Consider the following 18,033-nt stretch of genomic DNA (forward strand, 5'->3'; position numbering starts at 1 on the left):
CGGAATGGGGCCCGGACCTCCCCCGGAAATTCCCTCCTACTATCCTTCCCCAACCAATGGGAACTCTCCAGGAGTCCCGTAACATGAGTCCCGTAACATGAGTCCCGTAGCAGGCGAAGTGAACAGCAGGAGTCCAATTTCCATATGAATGTAAATCTTAACATAATCATATCATCTCAATGGCTAGCTGGCAGTCACCTAAAACAAAGGTGCCATGTATCATAATACTTTTGCTGTGGCTCCTAGCAAGGAAACATTCCATTTCCCTCAAGGGCAGCGAATCTTAAGTTACTGCTGGAATTGAAGCCCGAACCAAACCAAACCAAACACCACCACCACCACCACCACAAAAGGGTAGCAAGCATTCTCCCAGCCTGAATTTCAAAATGTGGAAGCAGAGAAAGTTGAGTTGGGTCGAGTTTACAGATGGCTTTTAAATACCTTTTTAAGTGTTTTGAAGAACAAATCAGAAATGGCCATAATGGATGATACTGATACCACCGGTTACCAATGATGAGTCCTGCTCTCCCACAGGTTGAAGTATAACATTGGAGAAGCACGCCGAGGCAGGCATAGGAAGCAGGGTTTATTCAAAAAGGGGTAACAGACTTCTCCTGGGAGGGAGAAGGGGCCAGAGCTGGTACCTGATCCCAAGAAGTGAGGTGTTCTGCCCCTTTTATAAGTCCCAGGCTTCCTTTGTTCTCCTGCCCTCTCCCCTTATCTCTGTCCTTCCTGCTACATGGCAAGGCCCAGGGATGCTCAGTGGGAGGGCCAAAGGTGGGAAACAGTGGGCTGAAGGGGAAGGGCAGAGTAGCCCAGGACACATTAGTTAACAACTTCATAGCTCCCTATAGGGAGGGGCAACTCCTGGGACAGGTGACCTTAGCAACAGGCAGGAGCAGGGCAGGTTCTTGATAAGGGTGGAGGAAGGGCTCTGAGGAATTAGCATTTCAGTCCCTCCGGGACAATCTCCAACTTGTGGGATTCACTCAAAATTGGCCTCCTTGATCTGACCTGACTGATTTACCTGTCTATTCTGACTGCCTGTCTAATTCTGGCTTCATATGATGGAGTGTTTCAGAAGAAAATTATATAAAAAAAGAAATTCTAGTCTTGAAAAACTCTAGAGTTTATTGTTGATGTATAACCACAGATTGGGTAATGGAGAACAGAGCAGTGAACTTGAATACAGGTGAATATAAATGATCCAAAATGAAGTGCACAGAAAAAAATGTTAGAAAAATAAACATTAACAATGACTTATGAAATAATATCAAGTAATCTAGACAATTGCAACAGGAGTTGCAGGAAGAGAGAAAAGAGAGTACTGGAATAAACAATTAAATAATGGCTAAAACTTTTTCAAATTTGATTTGAAAAAATCAGCCAATAGATCTATCCAAGAACTTCAACTGCTCAAACTTATTGCAGGAATACTCTCAGGCAGATCAGATAAGTTGTTGAAAACCAAATACAAAAAGAAAATCTAAAAATCATCAGGTGAATAGACACATTACAGATAGAGGAACAAAAATAAAAATTAAAACAATTTTATTACAAGAAAAATGATAAGAGATATTCAAAAACATCTTTACAGTGTTAAAGGAAGAAACCCATCTGACAGTGTAAGATTCTATGTGCAAGAACACTATGCTTCAAAGAAGCAGGCAAAATAAAGACATTTTAAGATAAATAAAATCACAGAGAATCTGTACAAGTAAACTTAAAGGAAGTTTTCTCACCTAAAAGTAAAGAGACCAAAGGAAAACCTGACTCCTAAGACAGAACATGGAACTCTGGAAATGATAAGTATATAGATAAATTGAAAGCACTTTTTTTTTCTTAATTTTATTAAGGTAAGTTATATAAAGCAAAAATAGCAATAGATTGGTGTTTATAACATGTAGAAATAAAAGATGGGACCACCATACCACAAACAATGAAGGCAGACATATGGGGTGCTTTTGTAAAGTTTTTATACTTTACATGGAATGGTATGGCATTAATCCAAGAAGGACTGATAGTGTAATGGCATATATTATAAAGTAATCATACACACACTTGTGTACACACACACCCACCCCCACACACACTCAGAACCCAAATCACCAAGGCCAAAATACAAAATAAAACAAAATTAAACCCTAGAAAGAGGTAAATCTAAAAGGCAATAGAGAAGATAACATCAAATAATAAAAACATTTGATTAATAAAAGAGAACAGAAGAGGAGGAAAAATATACTAAGGAACAGTAAATTAGAAAACAAATAGCAAAATGGTAGACTTAAATACAATCCATATATTAAATAACATGGAGTATGTTCACTGACTGCAATAACATTAAGTTAAAAATCAGTAATGGAAGATACATTAAAATTCTGGAAATATTTGAAAATTAAGAAATATACGTAGGCCAGAAAAAGGAATATTAGAGAAACAAAATATCTCAAACGAAATCATATAACACACTATATTGAAATTTCTTGGAGGCAGTTAAAGCTTAGTAGGAAATTTATAATTTTAGTTGCTCAGAGAAAAGGTATACAATTAATGACTTAAGCATATACCTTAGGAAACTGAAAAAAGAATAGCAAATTGCGAAAGAAGGAAATTACGAATGTAAGAAGTCAATGAAAGAGAAACAACAGAGAAAAATCAATCAAGTTAGAAGTTAATTTTTTGAGAAGTTTAGTAAAGTCGATAAACCCAAGTAAGATTGTTCAGTAAGAAAAGGAAGAAAACACAAAATACCAATATTAGCAATGTAAAAGGGACATTAGTAGAGAACCTACAGAAATCAAAAGAATAATAGGAAGTGTTATGCCCATAACTTTAGCAACTTAGAGAAATTCTTCGAAACACATAAATGAGCAAAAATTTTTAAAAATATGTCTTAGTTGTAGATGGACACAGTACCTTTATTTATTTATCTTTATGTGGTGCCAAGGATCAAACCCAGTGCCTCACTCATGCTAGGTGAGCGCTCTACCACTGAGCCACAACCCCAGTACCAAATGAGCAAAATTGAAACAAGAAGATATAGCTTCATGCCAAGTAAAATTTGCAGTAATCCTCCAATATCACGGCAGCTAGTCCAAAAAATATAAGAGGTAACATTTCCTGAATAATATTTAAAGACTAGAGTCATCTGGATTTGAACCTGAAATGACAGTGCAAGAAGGGAGGAAAGCAAAACCATCAACCAGTGGTGAGGCCATCATCAGAAATGTGCAAAACAACCAGGATGCTGTGATCAAGTGGGGTTGATTCTGGGATTTCAAGTTATTTTTTTTCTTTTAAAAGAACAACTCGTGATGATAGCTTAGTGTGATACACAGATAATCTAAAGCCACAGCAGAATTCAGGTCACAAAAATCCTTTGATCAAGTTACACCCTAAAACATGACCTTTTGTTTATTATTTAAGTAAATGCAAATAAATTTCTGTCAAGATTGCCAGAAATAGTCTTTCTCTTTTAAAATAAGCTAATACTTAAATCAATTTTGATGATATAGTTGAGTTACACAGAATAGTGGGAGTCATTGTCACATACTTGTACATGCACATCACATCCTCTGGTTGATTTCATTCCCAACACCTCCCTTTTCCTCCCTGCTCCTTCTCCCTAGTCCCATTTCTTTACTCCGTTGGTCTTCCTTCTATTCTTGTGAGATCCCTTTTTTATTCCTTTTGTCTCTATGGCTTGCACATAGGAGAGAAAACATGCTCCTTAACATTTTGAGTCTGGGTCATTTCACTGAGCATGATGTTTTCTGGTTCTATCCATTTTCCTGCCTAAGTCATGATTTAATTCCTCCTTACGACTGAGTAAAACTCCATTGTGAATAGATACATCACATTTCCATCCATCTGTTGGTGGACACCTAGGATGGTCCCATGACTTGGTTCTAGCTAATTGCATTGCTGTCCACACAGGTATGTATGGATCACTGTGGTGTGCTGACTTAAATTCATTCGAATAAACACTGAGGAGTGTATTGCTGGGTCACGTGGTGGTTCCATGCCTAGGCTTTTGAGGAACCACCATGCTGATTTCTACAGTGGTTGGACTAATTTACAATCCCACCAACAGGGTATAAGTTTTCCTTTCTCTTTGCATCCTTGCCAGCATTTATTATCTGCACTTTAATGATTGCCATTCCACCTGGTGTGAGGTGAAGTCCCAGTGACGTTTGATTTGCATTTCCCTGATTACTGAGGATGTTGAACATTTTTTTTTCACATATATGTTGGCCATTTGTATTTCTTTTTTGAGACACGTTTCTTTAGTTCATTTTACTATTTATTGATCGTTGGATTTTTTTGTGGCTAAGTTGTTTTTTTGGTTCTTTATTTTGAATATTAATCCTCTGTCAGAAGAGCAGCTAGCCAAGGTTTTCTCATTCTGTAGTCTCCCTCCTCACATTCCTTTGCTGGGCAAAAGCTTTTTAACTTGATGCATCTCCTAAGTATTTTATTTTATTTTATTTTTGGCTATCGTGAATGGAATTGTTTTTATGATTTCTTTCTCAGCAGAATCCTTATAGGTGTATGGAAAAGCTATTAATTTTTGCATGTTGATTTAGTATTCTTCTACTTTTCTGAACTTGTTTATCACCTCTCGAAGTCTTCTGGTGCAGTTTCTGTGGGTCTTCTAAGCATAGAATCATATCATCTGCAATCAGTGATGATTTGACTTCTCCCTTTCCTGTTTATACCCATCTTGTTTCCTTCTCTTGCATCATTTCTCCGATTATAATTTCAAGTACTGCGTTGAATAGGAGTGTTGAGAGTGGACTTTTTGTGTCTTGTTCCTAATTGTAGAGGAAATGTTCTCAGTTTTCCCCATTTAGTATGATGTTGGCTTTGGGTTTGTTGTATGCAGCCCCTTATAAGTTCCTTCTATCCCCGGTTTCTTCAGGGTTTTTTTTTTTTAACATGAATGGGAACTGAATTTCGTCAAAGACTTTGTCTACATTTGTTGAGATGATTGTGTGATTTTTGTCCTTAATTTTATTTATGTGATGAATCACATTTATTGATTTGCATATGTTGAATCATCCTTGCATTCCTGGAGTGAAACCAATTTGATCATGATGTGTATAATCTTTTTACTGTGTTTTTGAATACAAAATTGATAATTATATTTCAGATTATATTTCACATAATCTCAAAGGACCCTCTGGGTTTTGGTGATATCTTTGGAGATATCTCCTTTTTCATCTTTAATCTCATTAATTTATGTCTTCTCTCTGTTTTTTGGCTAGTTTGTCTATAGTCTTATTAGTCTTGTTTATCTTTTCAAAGAACCAACTCTTTGTTAAACTGATCCTTTGTATTTTAAACAATCTCTATTTTGTTAATTTTGGATCTGATCTTGATTATTTACTTCCTTCTTCTGGTTTTGATATTAGTTTGTTCTTGTTTCTCTAGGGCATTGAGATATAGTAATAGACTGTTTATTTGGGTTCCTTATTTTTTTTAATGTAGATACTCATAGCTAGAAGCTTGAGTATTTATCAATAATCCTGTCTGAAAAAAATGAATTTTACTGTAAGATATGAGACATTTATGCAAAAAAAATCCACAAAACAAATGTAGAGCTTCCCAATTATTATAATGTCATAGTGTCCCAGATGTTTTGGTATGCTATATCTCTATTGTCAAATTTTAAAATTTATCCCCCCATTTATTTTATGGTACATTCATTATTCAAATGTGTTCTTTTCAATCACTATGTATTTGTAGACTTTCTATAAGTCTACAAACTTCAAATTTCATTCCATTATGAGCCTCTTGATGAAAAGACACAAGAAAAACTACAATCCTTCTGCAGGGTTGAACCTGCATTGGACCAGTTCTCAGGAAATATGAGGGTGGAAGTATAAGTCAACTGCTTGATGAGCAAACATATAGTCAGTAAAATCCAGTCTGTGAAAAACTGTGCAGGTCAAATGTTCTAGGTTCTTTAATAGATAAATTGTCAGAGTGAGGAGGGGGATTCATAAAGGTAAAAAGAGGCTTAGAAGACATCTCAAAAAGGAACAAATGAGCAGATTGAAAATCTCATTTGTAGGTATGTCCAAGTGGGTGATAAAACTCTAAAGAAATTCAAGAACATGATGATAGTAAAAATCAGGGTAATAGCAACATGGGTGATGCACATTTAAGTGATAAGCAAAAAAGAAAGTCAAGGATGCATTTACAGTAAAGGTCAGGGTGTTGGTAAGCGGTGGGGAGAAAGAGGTTATGTTGGGATGGAGGATGTGGAAGGGCTTCCCAGAAAACTGCCAAGTTGTATTTTCTGACCTGGGTGGTAATTGCAATGGGGTAACATTATAATAATTTGGGAAGCTCTACATTTGTTTTGTGTGTATTTTTTTTGCATAAATGTCTTATATCTTATAATAAAATTCCCTTTTTTCAAAGAAGGGATTATTGATTAAGCAATGGAACCAAAGAGATGGGTGGGAATGTGTTTTGAGTAGTGATGTAGGAATAAGATTTGAAGATAAGAATTGATATTTATTTTTCTGAAGAAGTAAGAATAAAAAGGAAAGGTGCATATGCATTTGTAGGTACACAATTGCTTTTTGGGTGAGTAGGATGGGTCTTAGTGGGAGATGAGGGTAAATGGCATCTAAGGTGACTGGAATGTATAAGAGCAATGATCTTCTTTTCTAAACTCAGTCTCCCTGCAGAGTTGTGCAGAGTTCTCCAGCGTTTTTCAAAAGCCTAAGAGTAGAAGCAATTCCACAGATGGCTTTTCTTCTTGGCAGATATGGTGGAAGAAAAGATAATAATCAATATTCTAGAAAAATAATTTATCAATATGATATCATTTGGGGATCATAGATATTACCCAGGAAGACTGTAGGTTAATGTTTGTTTTAATAGGGTCTTTATAGATGATCAAGTGAAAGTGAGATCACTAGAGTTTGCCCTAATCCAGTTTGACTATGTCCTTATAAGAAGACAAAACTAGACATAAACACAGGCATGTACAGAGGAAAGACGGTGTGAAGACACAGGGACAACACCATCCACAAGCCAGGGAATGCCCGAGGCTACCAGAGGCTGGGAGAGCGGCCGGGAACAGGTCCTTCTCTCGGATGGCTCTCAGAAGGAACCAACCCCTTTGGCAACTTGATTTAGAAATTCTAGCCTCAAAAACGGTGAGGCAATACGTTTTTATTGTTTAATTCACCCAGTTTGTGGTACTTCACTTATGGTAACCCTAGAAAGTGAATACAGCGTTCTAGGAAAACACTTGGATTTTGTTGATGTGAGGTCATTCAGGTACGATATACCTTATTTCATTGAGCTTGTAATCAAGTGAAGAAAGCACATATTAAGGGGAGACACAAATGCATGAATATAGAATTTTAATATTTTATATGCTAATATACTAATGATGGAAAGGGATCCTATGAGAGAAATTTACAAAAAAGGAACCTAATTTTAGTGGGAAGGTTTAGAAGAGGCTGAGGTCATTGCTTCAAATAAATAAATCTTAGGGTGAAGATGCAGGGGCACGATACAGGAGTCTAGACCATGTGAGTGCCATGCCCGAATGCTTTGGGGGGAGTACCTATTTGAGAACAGTCAAAGCCAGTAGTTGGCAATGCAATGAGGGGAAGAGGGCGAGGGCGAGGGAGAGGGAGTGGGAAGGGGAAGAATGAGGGGCTTCGGGATGGGAGAAGAGATCAGGCGTCAGGCACAGAGTCAGGCTGAACAGTTTCTGCTGCAACCCTGGAGAAAGTCATGGAAGGGCTTCATTCAGAAGACTAGCTGGAGGAGCCCCCCATGTCTAGTTTGAAATAGCATCTCATATATAGGCCTAAGAATCCCTTAAATGTACGATTCCTGAGGGCTTTTCACAAGAACCACTTCCCTTGACCTCATGACCAACCTCTGTGACGTGTAGGACTGAAGGTGTACCCGGCTTAACAGGTGAGAACGCTGGTGTTCTGCAGGGGACGTGAGTGCCCTAGTCACAGCTTCCTAAGCCCGTTCATGCCCAGTCCAGAGAGCAGGAGTCTCACATTCTGGATTCTTTATACAGTATATAGATAGAGCTGTTATAAAACTTAAAGCCCTTGGGAAACTGTTGACAGGGTTAAGGATTTTACCACATTCTCTGTGCATAACTCCACGTCACTCAGTGTGTGTGTCCGCCACATGGGCGTGCCCAGGACTGGGTAGTGAGCATGCTATGCTTTCCAGACTCACGTTGGTGGCATTATGGGGATTCGTTCATGCTCTTTGGGGAGGTTTTATTTTCCAAGAGATTGCAGCTACACCAGAATTGAGCCAGGCAGTACTTGAATTCTTATGCGCGTAGTAATCAGGAAAACCTGTGAGTTGTGTTGCTGCCATCTCTAATTTGTGTGAACTTGGGAAAGTCATTTAGTCCACCTGAGACTTAAGGTCCTTGTTTTTAAAATGGGGCAATGACATCTGCCTGAGTTTTTTGTGACTGCTCTTTACGGCACCTCAGCAGGGCCTGCTGCCGGCTGATCACAGTGTGAGTTCAGTTGCTAGCACACAAGGGGCACACAGTGATGGGACATCTTCGCAATCTCAGGACTTTCACTCCTTGTATGGCTCAGTGGAGCAAGCAGGTGTTCTTGTCCTGAAGGGTCTGCTAGTCATGCAGCTCCACATCTCTCAAAGCTACTTAAAGGGCGACTCCCCCTTTGCCTCATCTGCCTCTCTGTTTGGCCATGAGGAACCTACTTTTGGTCCTTGTGGTCCTAGTCTTGCTCTCCTATGTTCCACCAGGTAACATGGATTCCCTTCCTCTGGAATTAGGAACAGTGAAGGTAAAGGGGGTGTGAGGTTCTAGAAGAGCGAGGCCCAAGCAGGACGAAGGAGGCGGAGACCAGGAGGGACAGGAGCAGAGATGGTAGTTCTGGGTTATTCCAGGGAGTAGAGGAAGATAACAGGCCCTGGTTCTCTCCAGAGAAGAAGCTGGTTCTGAAGCTTGGTCTGGGGAGTCTGTAAAGCTTGTGGGGAGGTTCGGCTGCTATTGGTGGAAACAGGGCAGAGCCAAACCATGAGACCTCGGGAGGACTGGTAGCACCTAGAAGTGGGAGGCAGGCTGTTTCTTGAGGATTCATAGAACCAGCCCTCCCAAGTCAACCATCTGGGCAGTTTTTCACTCATTTACAAGCCAAGGCAAATATGATGCTGAGCAGAACCTGCAAACAGAGCTGATGGTTCAAACATGTTAAATGAGCTTATAGCACAATAGGATCATATGAAGCATTATTTTGAGGAGTTAGCATTTTCTTGTTCTGGACAGAAGCAACTAACTTGACGATATCGGGAGGAGTCCACTTAAGGCACCGTGGTGGAAGCTCTCAAAATTGTTTTGCTTGTGGTTTTCTCAGATTTGGAGAAAATTCCTCAAACTTTCACATTCAAAAGATACCACTCTGGGGGCCAAGAATGAGGTATCTGAAAGACAGACAGATGAGGATCCTGTTTGACCTGCTGCTGTTCACTGCGGGAGGCCCTCTGGACACTTTGCATTGTATCTCCACTGTTCTCCTTTGTCCCCAAGAAGTGCTTTAGGGCTAGTGCGCACACAGCAAGCAAGTTTGTCAGTGGCCTTTGATCACACCACATTGACGACTTTCATACATTGTTTATATATATATATAAAAAATGAAGTCTCAATCCATGGTCCCATGGGGGCAACTGGCGATAAAGTGACAAGGCTTAGCATATGAATGGGGCCACTCCGAGCCACCCTCATTGCCATAAACTGCCTTCCAGCTGCCCCTACTTTACCTCTTGACTTCCAGAGGCAGCTAGGTCTTAACATCTAGGAAGACTGGGGGCAAGAATGTAGAATTTGTATGTTTCGGATAAAATTTTGAACCATTTCACACTCATTACCCTGCAGGACACTCTTAAGTACTCTGTGTTTAAGTCAGAGCAGGTAGCGGGGCCCTTGGCAGAATTCCCTACAGGGGAACACAGGGCTGGAGCCACAGCTTCTGAAGTATTGGATCGGTGACATTTCTTCTTCACAATAACACTCTGATAACTGTAAACTGTTTTGAGTAGCCCATCCAGACTCGGCCTGCCTCCCCAGGTGGGACTTCTGCATGTGACTTCCCCGGCCTCTGAATGATCTTTCCATAGCAAATAGTCCCAAGCTGAATCTGCTGGTCTCTGTTACCCACATCTAAGTGGCTAGTGATTTTAGTAATTATGGACCATGGCTCAGAGTAGGGATTCCTGGAAAATAAGGTCTAGGCAACTAGAAAGGAGGTATTAAGCCACAAGATGTCTTGGATATGTCTTTGATTAGACCAGATTTATCAGAAAGATTTAGGAAGTATATATCCCCAAGTCTTGTCCTTGGCAATGTGACATTATAGGACACTAACTGTGCATTAACACTTGTTTTTGTTTCCAGTTAGAAGTGGGCCAAATGCTTTCATACGACAAATGTTTTCTACATGCTGGCGACTAAAAGGAAATTGCAAGAAAAAATGTTCAAAAGATGAAGTGTTTCATATTATGTGTGACAATATGTCTTTATGCTGTGTCTCAAGTGCTCATTTACCTATGATGGGCCCCGGGGTAGCTGTGAGTTTTCAAAGGTTCCTTCTGATTTTCCCTGGGAACTTGGATTCTTCCAGGGGCTCAGCCCATTAAAATGATGGTTTCAGCCTATCTGCCGTTTCCCTTTGTGTCTTTTCTATGGAAATAGTTTCCTAATTGAATTCCTTGTCGTCAGTATTTTTCGTTGTATCAATTTGTTATTTATCAGAAATAGCAGATAGATGAGGATGATGGGAACACAATGTCAAGAGAAGGGTTCTATAAAATGAGCCCACGGTGGTGGCCCTGCATGCTTTCTCTTCCAAGAAGCCATTTATCTTCAGCTCTGCTTGGCCCATGTGGACAGAATATGTCACACTCCTCAACTACCTGTTATCTGTGGAGAAATGTAGGCCCAAGGTAATGTTGATGGGAGAAACCCAGGGAGATAAATATAATTCCTCCTTACCATAAAATCTGGGAGAACCAGGCACGGTGGCACACGCCTGGTTCTCCCTGTGGCTCCGGAGATTGAGGCAGGAGGATCGCGAGTTCAAAGCCAGCCTCCGTAACTTAGCAAGGCCCTAAGCAACTCAGTGACCCTGTTTCTAAATAAAATACAAAATAGGGCTGAGGATGTGGCTTAGTGAGTGAGTGCCCCTGAGTACAATCCTTAGTATTTTTTTTTTTTTTGGTATCTCTGCCTCTTTCTTGAAGTAATCTCTTGCAACTTGTATTTGCTGTCTTATCTCTTTGTTGGTGTGATCGATGGTTGCCTGTATTTGCTGTCTTATCTCTTCGTTGGAGTGATTGATTTTTGCCTGTATCTGCTCCCATAGGTCGTTCTGTAATTCCCAGGTCATTTTAGCTATGGATGTTCTGAACTCCTCTGACATTTCACCTACTGCGCTCTCTATGGATCCTATTGTTGTAGTATCCTGGTTTGTTTGGGGCACTTTCCTCCCTTGTTTTTTCATGATGTCTCTGTGTCTTCCTCTCTTGCAGTGCAGATCCGGGGTATGACAGCTTCTGCCCTATTGTCTTACAGTGTCCCTATAGGTTATCAATACCTCACCTTTAAGGGAGAGATCAATATCACAGCACTCAGTGCACCCAACGTGCAGCCATATGTCAGTTAGCTTCTGTTTCCACATCTACAGTTTTGTCACTATCATCAGAAGTGATGAGTTCAGTTGTCTTCCACCATATAGTCAATAGGTCTGCATAATGATCTAGAGTTTCTGATGGGGGAAGGGGGACCTGGGGGCTTGGCTGAGATGTTTATGAGGCAGGATGTGAGAATATGGAGGTGTTGGATTATATGACTAGTGAGAGGGTGATCTAAGAAGCTGGCTGTTAGTAGGAGAAACAAGAGAGGCCACCCCATGCAAGACTCCCTGTCACCTTAGCAACAGGTAACTGTTAGCACCCCTAGTAGAGACACCTCTGGGGCAGCCAGGCCACAGGGGCCTTGGTGACGTCTTACCAGGTGCTTATTGTTGTCCCTTGATAGAAGCAGTGATATCCCAGTTTCATTGTGGTGGGCAGCCTCAAGCCTGTATGTACCCTGATGTTGGGCTGTGGAGCCAGGCTTTGGTGAGTAAGGAACCCAGCAGGTTCAATATTTAAAAAGAACTAAGGCACTGAATTCCATTTCCAGTGGAAAAAAAGAACTGTGCAAACAAGCTTAAAATGGCTTTTTTTTTTGGTGCCAGTGTTATAAAATGTGGCTTTTAATATAACCTTGACCCAAATGCCAGTAATTTCAGAAAAGAATTTGGTGGAGAGAAGAAAGTTATTTCATTTAGGAAAAATAATCACTATCTTTTTCCTAATCTTCAACATACCCAATGTCAACAAAGATAGCTGCTTTAACACTTTACAGAATTCCTATGTCCTGGAGCAGTAGCAACATCAAATACAATCATATTTTTAAACACTGGGTCAAGGCTTTACATAAAAATATCATCCTACTTTCTCCCCGAAGTTTCTAAAATATTACATACTTTTTTCAACATCTACAGCCATCCAGGAATTTTTAGGAAAATTAGGAATTCTTAATTCCTAATCCATGGATCTTTGGACTTAGAGATGAACGATCAAAATGACCAAAAATGATGGTTCACTTAAAGTCAGAGGGAAGACTCAATTTATTGCTCAATTAGTCTCAGAGGATGAAAGCAGTGTTGCATCAACTGGCTCAGGCAGGAGGGTCATGTGGAAGGCCTCATCAGCCTGTGCAGTCCAGGTGATAGCTGTGCGCACACGGTAGAAATCGAACTGGGTCCCCATGAACAAAGTCCATCACATAGATCACACACTCTGGATCTTTTTTGCTGATCCATCTCTTGAGGGCCATCGCCTCCTTTAGGCAGATGCTGTATAAGGCCTATTCTTTGAACTATCCTAATTTGTTCATCTTCAGTCAATTGAGTTGCTAGTCTGGCTGGGTGTTGGATAATAAACTGCCACTGGAACTTGTTCCTGATGTGATAACTCCTGATCTGGCTCAGTCCCCTCGCCAAAGCTAGCAGCGTCGGGTTGAGGCTCCTGAAGCAGGGAAATGTCATCCAAGGGGGGCAGATTTTAGGCAGTTCCCCATCTTCTGGGGCTGGAGCGTGTTATCTTTGTACTGTTCTGACAGTCTTATCACCCATGGGGTCCCTTTTGAAAAGAGTTTACAGCTGCTTCCTGGTAATTTTTCAAAAACCACCCGTAGTTCTATTTTTCTCTTCTCCACTTGATTTATTTCTGCTCAGATATTTATTATTTTCTTCCTTATGCTAACCTTGGGCTTATTTTTTTTGCTAATTCCTTGAGGTGTAAAGTATTGTTTATTCGAGGTCTTTTTTTTTGGCTTTAAAGTAAGCACTCACTGTTATCAATTTCCCTTTTAAAATTGTTTTTGCCACATTCCATGAATTTTGATAAGTTGTGTTTCTGTTGTCTGCAGGCATTTTACAAATCCCCTTTGAATTCCTTTTTGAGGCAGTGGTTATTCAAGAGTGTGTCATGTAGTTTCCACGTTTGTGAATTTTGTAATTATCTTGCAATTATTTATTTTTAGTTTTATTCTGTGTGCTCTGAAAAGACTCTTGGTGTGATTTTGATCTTAACTTTTTTAAGGCTTGTCTTGTGACCTCCTTGGTGGCCCGTCCTGGGAAATGTCACTGGTGCACTTGGGAAGGACATGTCTTCTGCTGTTGGGCAAGATGTCCTGTTTAAGTCTGTTAGGCCCACTGGGCTTATTGTGTGGCTCACATTCTTTATTGATTTCCTGTCTGCATGTTAGATCCATTATTAAAAACGGGGCATTGAAGTCTTTTACAAGAATCGTATTGCTACCAATTTCTCCTTTCAGATCTGTTGATATTTGCTTTATATACTTGGGTTCTTGAAGGTTAGGAGCATATTTACAATTGTTTTATCTTCCTGTTGAACCATCACTAATTTTTTCTAGAGACAGTTTTTGACTTTAAAATTTTTTTTTTTTGTAGATGGACACAACACATTTTATTTACTTATTTATTTTTATGTGGTGTTGAGGATTGAACCCAGTACCTCACACATTCTAGGCAAGTTTTCTACCACTGAACTACAGCCCCAGCCCAGTTTTTAATATATCTTTTTTAGTTGTTGATAGACCTTTATTTTATTTATTTATATGCGGTGCTGAGGCCAGGCAAGTGAGATACCACTGAGCCCCAGCCCCAGCCCCCACTCTAGTTTTGAGTGTTTTCTGTGATGTAAACATAGTTATTACTCCTTTCCATTTCTTCGCTTTCAGCGGACATGTATCTTTGGAACTAAAGTGAGTTTCTTATAGAAGCATAGGTTGCATTTAGTTATCATTACTGTTTTTTTTTAATCCATTCAACTACTCTCTCTCTCTCTCTCTCTCTCTTTTTCTTTTTCCTACTGGGATTTGAACCCAGAGGTACTTTACCACTGAGCTATATCCCCAGTCCTTTTTTATTTTTTAGGAAAAGGCTTCATTAAATTACTGAGGTTCTTGCTAAGTTGCTGAGGCTGGCCTCAAGTTTTCAATTCTCCTGCCTTGGCCTCCTGAGTTGCTGGAATTACAGGCATGCACCACCATTTTTGGCCTCTGTATCTTTTTATTGGGGGAGTTTAATACATTTACATTTAAAGTAATAGGAGAATTTAAGATTGCCATTTTGTTATCCATTTATCTTTCTTTGCCTTTTTTAAAAAATTGGTTCTTTTTATCTATTTTTAATTTTCTGATTTTTAATTTTTTTGGTATTGGGGATTGAACCCAGGGGTGCTTAATCACTGAGTCATATCCCCAACCGTTTTTTATATTTTATTTAGACACAGGTTCTTGCTGAGTTGCTTAGAACCTCACTAAATTGCTAAGTTGCTGAAGTTGCCGCCTGAGCTGCTGGGATTTCAGGCGTGCACCACTGTGCCCAGCTCAGAGTTATTTTTAGTACTTTGTCTTTCTGGCTTTTGTAGTAGAGTTGATAATTAACCCACCGTTGTCATGGTAGTATGATATTCTGGTTTTGTCTATTATGCTCCTATTTTGCCACCTAATGTCCTTTCATTTCAACTTAGCATTTCTTGCAAGGCAGATCTAGTAGTGACCAATTCTCAGCTTTTGCTTGTCTGAGAAAGCCTCAGTGTCTGCCTCAGTCTGAAGGACGGGCTTCCTGGGTAAAGCAATCTTGGCAGTTTTATTTTCTTCAACACTTTGTATGCACTTCTTTCTGCTGCAAGGCTTCTGCTGAAAACCCCACTGATAGTCTTATGGCGAGAGACAAGAATGTGCTTTTCTCTGGTTGCTTTCAGAACGGTCTGTGACCTTGACTTTGGACAGTTTGGTGGTACCATGTCTCATTGTCGGTATCTATTTAGCCAGAGTGACCTCTTTTGGTCATGTTAGGCTAAAAGGCGCTGGTTGCTCCAGGGGAAGTTGTGAGAGCCTTTGATTTGGTAACGTGCCCAAAGTCTCCCGTTGGTGCTTCTTGGTACTGGTTGCTTGGTCAGCAGAGCTGGATGATGCCAAGGATAAGGCAGGAGGAAGCTTTGCTGAAGAATGGAGGAGACTCCGGGAATAATGAACGTCCAGCCTGTTGGAAAAGGAGCATCACTCAATGGCTGAGGCTGCTGTGGTGGGTAGGCTGGTTGTGTCCTTCAGATCCCTTAGTGATTCCTCCGGGATTCGGTCCTGGGGGACTGGTGTTTGAGAATGTGGCAATGAAATTAGAGGTATGGTGAGGTCAACACAGGAGGTGATTACTGTCGAAAAGAGCTTATTACTCATGGTTTCCAAGAAACGGCGACATTCTACACTAGGGGGTCACATGGAGTCAGTCAGGAAGCAAAGGGAGACAGTGAAAAACATGGGTATGATTCTTTGTTGGGTTTCTCACTGGAAGGAGCATGAGGCAGGATAAGCAGGTTTGGATTGGAGTGTGAATAATTCCAGTGGGTTCCTGGACACAGGGGTGGTCCCTCATTGCCTGGTTCTGAGGTGACTGAAATGTGATAGGGACTCAGGGTATGGTGCCTGATGAGGCGTAGGAGGACATGCTCTGGATTGGTTGTTTGTATTGGAAAGCACCCTGGAGGACAAGTTCTCCACTTACTGACTGCCTCTAGGAATTGCTACACCTGGGGACGTGTTTCTCCAGGTCAACAAGGCCGGTCAGATGAAGTCATCAGAATACAGAAAACAGAAGACATTACTGTCTTTATCTGTTGGGGCGGCCAGAAAGATATACCTTGGATGGGTATTCCCATCTCCTTCTTACAGTTCTAGGGACTGAGAAACCCACCCAGATCTAGGCCCCGGCAGACTTGGGGTCCTGTGAAGGCCCACTTTCAGGCTCTTAGACAGTGACACTTGGCTGTGTTGAATGTCTGAGGGAATGAAGTGTCTCCCTGAGGCCTACTTTTGTGAGGACACCCATCCATAGGAGCCAAAAACCAGAATGTTGGCATCAGGGGTTGGGAGCTGGGTTAAAGGGAGATATTGATCAAAGGGTATGAACTTCCAGTTGTAAGATGACTAAGTTCTGGGATCTAATGTATAGCATGGTGACTATAGTTAGTTATACCATATAGTTTATTTAAAATTTGATAAAAGGACCAATTTTAAGTGTCCCCACCCCTTCTCCAATGATAATCATGAGTAGTGAGAGGTTCACCGATTTATTTGTGGTCATTATTAACTCATGTATATGTGTACAGAATCATAATTTTGTATCCTTGAATATGCATTTTTATTTGTCAACTATACCTTAATAAAACTAGAAAAAATAGACATAAAAAATCAGTAGTTTACCAATTTTTATGTTTTTACTAAGTGAATTTCCCTAAAGATAGAGCGTTTTCCTGCATTTAAGGCTTTTCAGAATCTTGATATCTAAGACAAATTCTGGGTATCTTTTTTTGTCCTTAGATGAGTCAGATGTCAGGTACTGATACCCAGAAAGAATTTTGAAGAAAGTTTGCTGTACATTGTGACAAAACTCTTCCATTTTGTTGTCTGACTGAGAAATTTGGTAAATACTTACATTATTTTTAAGCCTTTGGATCTTGGGATTTATTTCCTTCCGAATGTGTCAGTGTGCCGAGACCAACCAAAGACAGATAGCCAGTTTCTACTTGGGTTCCATATTTAAAGAGGTCTAGTGGATCCACGGGATATGTATGTAACATACAAACCTTCTTCCAAAAGAGAAAAGGAGTTTTTGGCTACTATTGTTATATCAGAATTCACTTCGAAACAAGATGTATGAATGCAAAGGTTCGTGTTTGTGAAAACGTGAACAGAGGCATTGCAGGATCGGCCTGTCTTATTTTTGTTTCTTGTAGAAGCATGACCCTCAGAGTACGACCATTTTCCTGGGCCCTGTGTGGATGTCTTGTCTGCTTACTCAGTAACTATGGTGACCTCTGATCCCATTCAGTTAACCCATCTCCTACAGACTCCACGGGGGAGAGAGGCCTCTGAGGGGAGGACACACTGTACTGGACTTTTGGTATCTTCCTCCCCAGTGACACTGGCAAAAAAGTTGCTAGAAGGTTGGGCACTGGGGAAGGCAGAGCTCCTTATTCTTTCTTACCCACTCTTCTCCCTTTTGCTCTTCCCAGATGCAACCCCTCACTAGTGGTTGGAAGGCAGCACTGTCGTTTTCAGCCTGGCAACTGAGCAATCGTTACCTCAGCCTTGCACCAGATTTGCAATTGACTGTTTGCATCTGGAGCTCCATCTTCTCAGTATCACCAGAGAGCCCAAGTTGCATCCAGCACTGAGGCTAAAGAAATTGCTCCATAACCGAACTCTACCCTCCTCTGCCACCCCACTTGTCATCCTGATGAGCACATGTAGAACTGACACACCGTGCATCTGTCTGTGGCTTGATGGCATTGAATAGTCAGGCAGGAATTCAGTAGCCCTGAGCAAGCCCTAGGGCCATGGCAGAAGTTGCTAGTTTTTCT

At 40.6% G+C, this 18,033-nt stretch overlaps 1 protein-coding gene and 1 pseudogene across 1 annotated transcript; one reads left to right on the top strand and one right to left on the bottom strand.

Annotated features, from left to right (window-relative positions):
* Nucleotides 1–8,726: 8,726 nt before the first annotated feature.
* Nucleotides 8,727–11,699, top strand: Defb135 (defensin beta 135). The gene is made up of 3 exons (XM_078035992.1): nt 8,727–8,784; nt 10,433–10,570; nt 11,566–11,699. Exons 1-3 carry the CDS (start codon nt 8,727–8,729, stop codon nt 11,697–11,699), a joined length of 330 nt encoding a protein of 109 aa, XP_077892118.1.
* A 1,018-nt stretch (nt 11,700–12,717) lies between these two features.
* Nucleotides 12,718–13,162, bottom strand: LOC144372703 (RING finger protein 11 pseudogene; annotated as a pseudogene).
* Between the last annotated feature and the right edge of the window lie 4,871 nt (nt 13,163–18,033).

This window comes from Ictidomys tridecemlineatus, unplaced genomic scaffold, assembly GCF_052094955.1.
Source record: "Ictidomys tridecemlineatus isolate mIctTri1 unplaced genomic scaffold, mIctTri1.hap1 Scaffold_147, whole genome shotgun sequence".
NCBI lineage: Eukaryota > Metazoa > Chordata > Mammalia > Rodentia > Sciuridae > Ictidomys > Ictidomys tridecemlineatus.

Coding starts and splice junctions, on each gene's coding strand:
- Defb135 (XM_078035992.1), top strand. CDS start 8,727: ATGAGGAACCTACTTTTGGTCCTTGTGGTCCTAGTCTTGCTCTCCTAT. Junction 8,785..10,432: donor GCTCTCCTATGTTCCACCAG/GTAACATGGATT, acceptor TTTTGTTTCCAG/TTAGAAGTGGGCCAAATGCT. Junction 10,571..11,565: donor GTCTTTATGCTGTGTCTCAA/GTGCTCATTTAC, acceptor CCTCTCTTGCAG/TGCAGATCCGGGGTATGACA.